Source organism: Lactuca virosa, chromosome 9 (genome assembly GCF_052849685.1).
Source record: "Lactuca virosa cultivar CGN04683 chromosome 9, Lactuca_virosa_CGN04683_v6, whole genome shotgun sequence".
In the NCBI taxonomy this organism is placed as follows: Eukaryota; Viridiplantae; Streptophyta; class Magnoliopsida; order Asterales; family Asteraceae; genus Lactuca; species Lactuca virosa.
In genome coordinates, this window is record NC_136434.1 from 119,199,508 (window position 1) to 119,210,079 (window position 10,572).

At 37.4% G+C, this 10,572-nt stretch overlaps 1 protein-coding gene across 1 annotated transcript; it reads left to right on the forward strand.

The window, feature by feature from the left end:
* Positions 1-748: 748 nt before the first annotated feature.
* On the forward strand, positions 749-2,188 carry LOC145135666 (GDSL esterase/lipase At4g10955-like). Its single transcript, XM_079069920.1, has 2 exons — positions 749-963; positions 1,041-2,188. The coding sequence occupies exons 1-2, from the start codon at positions 899-901 to the stop codon at positions 2,008-2,010; spliced, it is 1,035 nt and encodes a 344-aa protein (XP_078926046.1). The 5' UTR covers positions 749-898; the 3' UTR covers positions 2,011-2,188.
* The last annotated feature ends 8,384 nt before the right edge of the window (positions 2,189-10,572 follow it).

Below are 10,572 nucleotides of genomic sequence, written 5' to 3' on the forward strand. Positions count from 1 at the left end.
TTTAGAATCATTGTTTGTGGGATATGAAATATGAAACAGAAGTTAGGAATCAGATTGATAGAAAATTCGAAAAAATGATAACGAAAATTTGGTTTATATAAACGAAATCGTAAAATAACAAAGTTTTGATGATTTCGCAGGTCAAACAGTTACTTTACTCATTTTTCAGGTTGACCTGCGAAATTTGTGGCTAATCTCGGAAAAATTTTGTTTTGTGAAAAAACTTTAATATTTTAGATTGGTTTTGTTATTTCTATTATTTTATTTCTCATTTTTAGCAAGCAAAATTAAAGCTAATTATTGTATCTACTAAGTCAACGACTCAAAGTCAAACCCAAAATTGATTTTTTTTTTAACATCATTGAAAATAGCCTTGTTACGAAATGTCCATATAACCCAAATAAAGATCAATAATTCACCTCAGATAAATATGATGGGCCTCTGCAATTAAGTATCTTCTTAGTTGATGTGGGGTTGCGATTTTGATAGTGCCAAAGCTTTGCAGCTCTTTCCACACCTCTTTAGCTAATGGACAAAGAAATAAATAAGTGATTCTCATCTGGATGCATTACCCAAAATTTGATTATTTTGGTGATTAAAATTATGTTAATAAAATACAATAAAGTACAAGCAACTTGTAAATCAGTAAATGTACACAACTTCAACGGGGCATAAACTACTCTGGATGCTATCACAACTAGTGAATTAATAATGGATTTGTTTTCGTGCTTAGTCTTCTTTATAAGTCTAATCATACACTGCTTCTGTACATTATGAAACAAATTCTACCTTTTGTCTTCATCTTTATGGGTTTGTAATGAATATTCAACGTGCATGTGTCTGTGTATTCAGAGAAGAAACTAACCTGAAACTCTGAAAGAGAAGCTCAACCTGACTGATGGTTTCATACGGGGAAATTTTTGATGTTTCAGGACCTGTACACCTGCTAACTTCTTTCGATTGGTACGTATTGCAGTTTCTAACATGAAAGATTTGCTTCGATTAATCAACCCAATAACCAGTTCGATTCTAATTTACAGGAGAAACACGTTTCATCGAAGATCCCTTGCTGCAAGCCTTGTTGAAGGTGTTTACCTTCTGGAAAGGGATCGTCAACGAGGAAGCATTCAACAGGATGCTCATGCTCCTCCATGGTGGGAACGATTTCAGTTTCAGTTGAATCGCGTTCTCGTAGACGATAGTGATTTATCCTACTTTGGGGCAATTTTCGAGCTCAAATATGCACATCCATTCTTCTATCAATCAACTCCGCACCCTCCGAGATATGTTGTAGCGTTTCGAGGCACAATCCTGAATTCTTCAAGCAGATCTGACGATATGAAGCTTAATGCTAGGTGTATTTTTGATACACTCGAAGAAAGCTCTCGATTTCGTACAGCTTTTGATGCAGTTTGGAACACGGTGGCGATGGTAGGAGCAGCAAACGTTTGGATAGCCGGACACTCGTTAGGTGCGTCGATTGCAATGCTCGCAGGGAGGAACATGGCGAAGTCTCGATATCAATTGGAAACGTATCTGTTCAATCCGCCGATCATATCGCTTCCAATCGAGAAGATAATCCCAAACGAAACGCTGAAACACGGCGTCCGTGTTGCCGGTAGTTTCTTAACGGCCGGAATTGCGGCGGCGATGAACCGGCGCCGTGAGGATCCAGAAGAAGATCCGTTTGTTGTGTTATCTGAATGGACGCCGTATGTGTTTGTGAATCCATCAGATCCGATATGTGCGGAGTATATTGGGTATTTTGAACACAGGGAGAAGATGGAAGAAATGGGGGTTGGAAGAATCGAAAATGTGGCGACGAGATATTCGATCGGAAGTCTGGTTTACGGCACAATTGGGAGGGAATCGGAACCCTTGCATCTGCTACCGACGGCTTATATGACGGTGAATATTAGACCGTCGGAGGATTTCAATAAAGCTCATGGACTCGAACAATGGTGGCAAGATCATTGTCAATGGCAATCGAAGCTATACAAATTCAAGTAGTTAATTTTTTATAATTACTCTGTCAAATGCAGCGATTGCAAGTTATCCTTTGTTTAATTATTTGTTTGTTTCATCGAAGTATCAATCATCATCTACTAATTTCCCTTTTGCATGTATAGTGAATTTGTAATTTGGCATGAAAAATCAACCGATCTAATAATTTAGAGTAAACCGTAAATTTGGTCCTTATGTTTACCGATTTATATGCTCATAGTCCCTGCTGTTTTATAATTACAAATTTTACACTTTTGAGCAATTTTAGTTCGATTTGGTCCTTCCATTTAACGGAATTTACATCCGTTACCATTGTCCCTCCATCCCAATGGTGATGAAATTGGATTCTTTTTTAACAAAAAAGGATAATTTGATATATGCTCTAAATAAACAATAAAATATCATGTTCACTCTACTTAATATCTAAATATCATATATATATACCTTAAATAAACTTCTAAAATATCATATTTGCTCAAATCATATATATATATATATATATATATATATATATATATTAAAAATAACACATTTTTATAATCAATTTTATTATTTAAAATCATTTTAATTATAAAAAGGAATTAAATTGACCAAAATACACTTTCTTTAAAATTGTATTCTCCATTTGTATCTCCTTTAAGTAATGTTGCTACGTGGGCTTACGGATGCTTGATAGTTGGATGAAATGATCATCCTCTAATGTGCAATCTAGAAGACACATTGCAAAGGTGGACAACACTAGCTTAGAAAGCGATACCGAGAGATGGACCCCGATATTGCTCTACCTTGTTGATATGTATCGATGACCTTATATACAAATGAGATGGTATGTTTTCTTGTTTTCCTAAACAGGTGTCGCAGATGTCTAGGGGTTGCAAGGGTAGTACCCTTCAATACTATTGTGTTGTCCTTTCCGTGTTTTCAGGGATATTGTCCTGAAATCCATACGGACAATTTCTTTTTCTTTTAATATGTTGTTGGCTGGTTTTTTTCCTAGACGGTTGACTTGATAGGAGAACTCCTGGCCTGCTAAGTATTTGGGCCCGTTGCTTGTTAGTGGATTGATCTTAATCTGTGTTGTTCTTTCTTTGTGTGTGGGTTGATCCCCATACACCATTAAGCCCCCCCATCCTAATTGTTAGAGACGGTTGCTAAACCGTTTGTAACGATTAGGGTTAAATGTGTTCTTTGGAGGGCTTGGATATCAAGGTGTCCAACGTTTGGGTATACACGCTTGAGTACCCGCGTGATTATTTAAGTCAGTGGTTGGTATTGCCACCTTGTTGCTCTTATAAATGCTTGTCATGTCAGTTGTTTCTTCTCCATTACATTGTCAGTTACTTTCCTATGGTATTCCTTTATTCTTGTTTATGGTGACAATGTGACACTCTATTATGTCTATCCTTTCATCCACCGTTACTCGCAAAACGTTTAGCCCAAGTGGCGAAAAAGTAGTATCTTATCGATGAAGATGGTGCTTCTATTCCTAGTCAGACTGTTACTATTGATCATCCTCCCTCCAGTAAGATTGGTTTTTATCTTTACTACTTTGAAGTAGACCTGGCAATTCGTGTATTTATGTCATGAAAACATGTTATCTATAAATTTGACACAATACGAATAAACGAAGAGAAATAAGCTTTATCTCAATTTCAAGATGTATTCGTGTCGTGTCGTGTCACTCATAGATTCGTGTATTCGTGTCACGAATTGCCAGGTCTACTTCGAAGTCGGTTTAAGAGTTCCTCGTTCGCCCTTTTTTGGGCAGATTATTGAGGCTTATAGAATTCATACATTCCAACTGAAACCAAACTCCATCTCGAAAATAATCTGTTTCGAATTGTTGTGCATTGCTTCCCTTGTTATTCATACTATCGCTATGTTTTGGTACTTTTTTTTGGATTTGTAGCAGCGATTCATGGTTTTATTTTTGTTCTCGGGGAAAGAGTTTCATCGAGGGCTTATTGAACCCATCAAAGGATGGAAAAATGACTTTATCTGGCTTAATCCTTCTCTATAACATCCCAAAATTTAAAACCAAAAATTTCATTTTTGATTTAACAATTCATAAAACAAATTATAGAAAACATCATCGAGTTATATCATTTCATAAAAACCATAGATCATGTGTCTCAAAAACATGTCATAAGATAATAATAATGTCAGAGTACAAATCCCAAGAATCTCATATGCGGAAAATCGTGTGTGTAATGCGTTGGTACCGTACCGGCTCCTTTCCCTTTGAAGAAGAAGGACCTGAAACAAAAACTGAAAACCGTAAGCACAAAGTTTAGTGAGTTCCCCCATCATACCACATACCACACAATAAACATACTGTCCAACATATCCGGGTACTGGACTACCCATTCGGTCTCTTTCAACCGGTAACTGCCTAGCATATCAGGGTGTTGGCCTACCCCTTTCGGTCTCTTTCAACCGGTAACTAGCCTAGCATATCAGGGTGTTGGCCTGCCCCTTCGGTCCTGTCGACCGGTACCTCGCCTAGCATATTAGGGTGCTGGCCTACCCCTTCGGTCCTTTCGACCGGTACTGGGGATTATTTCACCCCTACTTCTACCACATAACATCCTAGTACATAAACACATAAGTCATATACTGTCTAGCTTATCAGGGTGCTGACATACCCCTTCGGCCCTTTTGACTGGTACCGGGGCCTATCCTACCCCTCCTACCACTATCACATAACATCATAGCATACTAGCACATAAAGCATAATAGATAGTGACATACCATATAATTATCACAAAGACAATCATCTCTACTATAGATCTTACTAGTGGGCCGACATTGGTGTCTTTGACCCACTTCTACTGGAAGGTAACTCACCTCAATGTCGTGAAGTAGCTGAACTGTCCTCGGCTCTGGAATCAACTCTCCTCAAACTCCTACACATAAAATCTCTTTTAATTGCTCTTTCATACTCATAACCCCTTTAAGGGTCAACTCTGGTCAAAGTCCAAGACAAAGTCAACCTTATGGTCAAAGTCAACGTATTGGTCAAAGTCAACATCCTGGTTGACTCAACTCGCCGAGTTGGTCCCTCAACTCGTTGAGTTCCATGATCCATAAAAACCCTGGAAATCCCGCTCCAACTCGTCGAGTTCTTTCATGAACTCGTCGAGATCCTCCTTATAACATAGCCGAGACATTTCACTCACAACTCACCGAGTTCCTCCTTGAACTCGTCGAGTTCCTCAATCTTCATAACCCAAAACCATAGCGAACTCGCTGAGTCATCTCCTAGACTCAACGAGTTTGCTTAGTAACAAAAAAGGTTGGGGGACCACGACCCAACTCGCCGAGTTGGATGAACAACTCGTCGAGTCCCCCTTAGTCTAAATCTATTCAGTCACTTCCAGTTGAGTTCAATGCTTCCAAATCATAAATCTGATCCCCTAGGATTAAGTTACAACGTAAAGTTGCTAAATTTACGTTCATGCATGGTGTCATGAAGCTAAAAACACCAAAACTAAGCTATATAAGAGATCTAGGGCATGGGGAAGGGACAAGGCTTGATAAAGCTGGCAACTTTAAGCCTCATGAGCTCATAAGTGCCTAGATCTGAAGTCACAACTTCATGATACACTCAAACCCCGAAAATGACTTCAATATGGCCCAAAAGTGACAATATACAACGCTAAATGAAGATCTAAGCAATAGAAGGCCAAGGTATCAACTTTATACCTCAAATGAGTCAGAAATGCAACTCAACCTTCGGATCTACTGGCTTCATCTTGAATCCTTGAGCTTCTCCTTCCTTCTCAAGCTTCAAAATCACAAAGAACACACAATAATGGCTCAAGAACACTTAAAAGTGGATTAGGGTTTTGTGGCTAGGGTTTGGGGTGATGGAGGCTGCAAATGAGGCCAACCTTTGGAGGTTAAGGTGTTTAAATAGGGTGCAAAACCCTGAAAATTAGGGTTTCACTCTGGCAGCCCTACTCGTCGAGTTGAGGCTCTCAACTTGTCGAGTAGACTTCAAGTCCCGCGTCCAAATTCCATTCCTACTCGACGATTTTGGGCCTCCAACTCATCGAGTCCCCTTGCAAAAATGAATAATTTGATTTAAATTACATACCAGGATCCAGGCGTTACATTCTCGTTTTCCTTTTCGTAATGTCTTCCATCCCCGCGTACGATCGCTGACCAGAGGCCTCATAGGACTTCAGACTTGGCACAAAACATAGGAAAATTTTCTCATCTAAATGTTTCAATGAAGAAATTTCATGAAGCGGTATTGGGGAAAGTTGGAAGGATCCCTCACTGGGTCCGGTTGGGTGCTCATCTGACCTTGAATGTTTGAGGGCCAGGTATTGTCTTTCGTGTTTCTATATATTTTGTCATCGTATAGTATTATCGTTCTAAGTATTGTATTCATGTTGGTAGATGGGAGTTGCCTACTATTTCTGCTACCGGACTTTATTGAATGTGGGATTATTGTTAGGGATCTAAGGTTTGATGATTTTGAATTGCCTCTGTTTGATGATAGTTAAGTAATGATGATGATGAAGGGACTAATGAAGGTGACGACGAGGAATATGAAGAGGAATCTCAATCTTCTATTTGTGTTTATGATTCTTATGATACCAATGATGGTGCTAATGAGCGAACCTCTAATGTTGTTCTTCCTTAGGTTATGGTGAATGATGATGAGGATGAGGATGAATGTGATGGTACTGGTGATGGTTTGATTCATTAGAAGAGAGACATAGGAGTTGTTGCATCAACCACCTTTGTAGCGGTGTTGTCTGGTGGGGATGACAATAGTGGTACTAGAGTGTGACAACCCGAAAATTTCTATCTTGTAAGTCAATTCAATCAATCAAAAGTCAGACTTGTTTCTATTACCTTTTAGCCTTGTTAAGGGTCATCTTAATGAATTCTAAGCCTAGTACACTCAAGGATTGTGTGTTAGGAAGTGTTAGCTTGAGATCATTGAGTTGCAATCGAGCCGGAAACACCCTCACAAGTAGTTCACGGCCGTGAACCCATCTTGGGCCATGAACTCATGTTAAATACATGAGTTTTAGCCATTTTTGATTCATTTCTCATCTCTTGGCCATGAACCTCTCAAGTATCATCCACAAGAACTTCAATCTTTCACTCCTAAACACTCCCTTTCCTTTGCTACTCCATAGAAGCTTACTAGGATCTTCAAACACTCACCAAAACACCAAGATCTTCAAGTGTTCTTCATTATTTTGGGCCGTGAACATCAAGTGGGTCGTGAACCATCCTTCATTTGGGCCGTGAACACCAAGTGGGCGGTGAACCACTCATCCTTGGGCCGTGAACCCATGTTGGGCCGTGAACACTTCATGTGTTCTTGGGCCGTGATCACACCATAGTGCCGTGAACCCTCCTTCAACCTCCTAACTTGCTTCTAGCACTCTTTTGGTGAGTTATTCTTGCATCCTAGGTTGTTTCCCAATCACCTTTGTAGTTAGATTCACTAATTACATGCCTATATGTATCATTATATGTCATTTAGGACTCGTTTGTGCCTCGAGACTTCATTCGTGGAACTTATCATCCTTATTCGAATCTTCAATTGAATCACCCACATAAGGTGAGTTCATACCCTTATAATCTATCTTTTAAATGTTTTTAAATGCTTTTAAGGGGGGAATACAAGTTGAACACAATTTAATTGTGTTAATATTTACCTATGATAACTATCACATTAAAGGATTTCTTATGCTTTTATAGGTTATAGAAATCAATTCAAAAACACTTTTAAAGGATGTTACATTGTTGTTTATAAAACACCGTTTTTAAAGTACGTGCATAACTCAGTAGATAATTGAGTCTTTTCTACAAATCGGGGACAGTTCAAAACAAACATACTAGTAAACTATAATAGGTATAGTTTAGGGATTCAGTTCATACTATAACTAGAACAGGAAGGAACATACTATAACTAGAATAAGAAGGAACATACTATAACTAGAACAGGAAGCAACATACTATAACTAGAACAGGAAGGAACATACTATAACTAGAACAGGAAGGAACATACTATAACAAGAACAGAAAGGAACATACATACTATAACAAGAACAAGATAACAATAATGTGAAACTACTACTTCACGGCATAGCAATATACTTGTTATGTCGCGTTTTGTAACCAGAGTCTCCTGGAGGGAGAGCGTGAGTTTGTGTATAGATCTATACGGGATTGACCATCCTACACCTTGCTGCTAGCTACAGTGGGACCTACAGGTCTACGGGTGACAAATGTCATACCATTTCGACGTCTTTTGATCGTCGTGTTTTATACTAGTCAATCGAGCATGGTTATAACCTCATCACATTTTACCTTAATTAACAAATTGGTTTAAAGGTAGTTAGTACTTCAGTAGATATTTTATACAATACTACTGTATACTTTCATTTTCCCATTACATTCATATAGTGATATTCTCACATAAAAGGTAATGCAAACTATTTTATAGTAAAGATAGTCATAAAACTTGGGAAAACATACATTCTTACGAGAGAACAAACAAACAAAACAGTCGGGTCTTGGTACATTCAGTTAGAAGGGGGCCTATAATGCTAACTTTATGATTCCTTGGTAGATACATCAGGGATATATATTAATCGGAACGGACAAGCAGTAGGATGTGTGCTTTTCGCTTCATTTCGTGTTCCTTGTTTGGTTGTGGGCTTAGAGCAGATTCACACAGTCTACTATCTATTCGATCTTAGCTATATATATATCCTGTATACACCAAGTAATCATAGGGAGTAACAGGTATGGGTCAGGTCATAGCATACAAATTCAGTACACCGCTTTCTAGTACAAAAACATACTTTTCGGACAGAACATTAAGTAGGTGAAACTAGAAACTTATCTGTAAAAGGTTTAATTCACATTATTAAACCATTATAACTTAAAGGACCTTAAATGGTTAATTCTATAATGCCTTAGTTTATACATCATGGTTATATATAATTAATATCTGATAGGCGGTGGAATGTGTGTTTTCCGCCTCATTTCCTGTTCCTTGTTTGGTTGTGGGCTTAGGGCAGATTCACACAATTAACTCTCCGTTCGATACTAGATTATATATAGCTAGTATAAACTAATTGATTATAGAAGGAACTATTGTGGTTACCATTTCTACTAAAGGAAATATATGATTTTCTTAAAGAATGTTTTCATCAGATATAAAAGATCTAGTACCGTTAACTCCATAAGTACCAAATGAATACGCCAGGGTTATATACGATGAAGATCTAACAAACAATGGGATGTGTGACTTCTGCCTCATTTCCTGTTCCTTGTTTGGTTGTGGGCTTAGGGCAGATTCACACAATCGATTGACTGTTTACTCTGGATTTTATATAACTTGTATCCATTTAGTACTCATAGAAGGAATTGTAGAGTCATTTTTACTTATCATTCATCACATCTGAAAATATAGGATTTTCTGGAGGAACATACGAACTTTACTAAAGAACTTACAGTTTACTTTTCATAACTAAAATACTTATGAACTCACCAGCTTAAATGTTGATCTACTCTTTCAAAATAACTTGTATTCTCCAGAAACTAGTAGACAGGTAAGCACTTAGGGATTCAGAAGATGGAGCATAGTAGCTTCATGTATTGTTTTGTTATTTACTTTGGAGTCAATCTTTTGTGAATCTAATACATTGTAAACACTTTATTATTAATGCAATGGTTGCTTGTTACTTTGATTACTATGATGCATGTGTTGTGATACTACATATGACGTCCTCCGCCCCCAAACGTTTCCGCCGTTCCGGTTTGGGGGTGTGACAGATTGGTATCAGAGCATTGTTTATAGTGAACTAAGTATATCAACCTATAAAAGATATACAACTATAAATGCAATGGGACCGAAGTGCTCTGACTAAAAGTATATTTTTAAAATATAACAATATTCTTATAAAAGTATACATACCTTCATACATATATACATACTAGAACAAGTATCACAGGAAGAACAAAATAGAAGTATTTAAAGGTTGGACACTACGGTCAAACCTGGACAGTTATGTAATCATATATGGGATCAATATAGCCTGATCAATTATATTTATTTGAGATATGACCAACATGTGTTTGGGAGTGATGTGGGTTTGCGACAGACTTAAAACTTACCTAACTCTATATACGAAGGATTTCTATATCATAACAAAAAGTTAAAATACTATAGGAGTATTTTATGATATAAGATAACAACAAGTTTAAAACTTACCAAGTTCATTACATTAAATACTATACGAGTATTTTAGGCACTATAAATAACTTATGTGAGAATTTAAAAGACCCTTACGGGTAAGTCTATAATTATGGAATGTATACTCCCAAGGTTTTATATAATTAAGATTTTATAAACTTAGAATTTGTGATCTATGCTCTACTTCTTGTTCCTTGTTTGGTTGTGGTTTTAGAGTAGGATCACTTATTCGAAGGTCTATTTAATCTTGAATTATATAAAACTTGTATACACTGCGCATATAGGAGGACCTGGTAAGGATCACCCCATAATGTTTCACTTAATCTCATAGA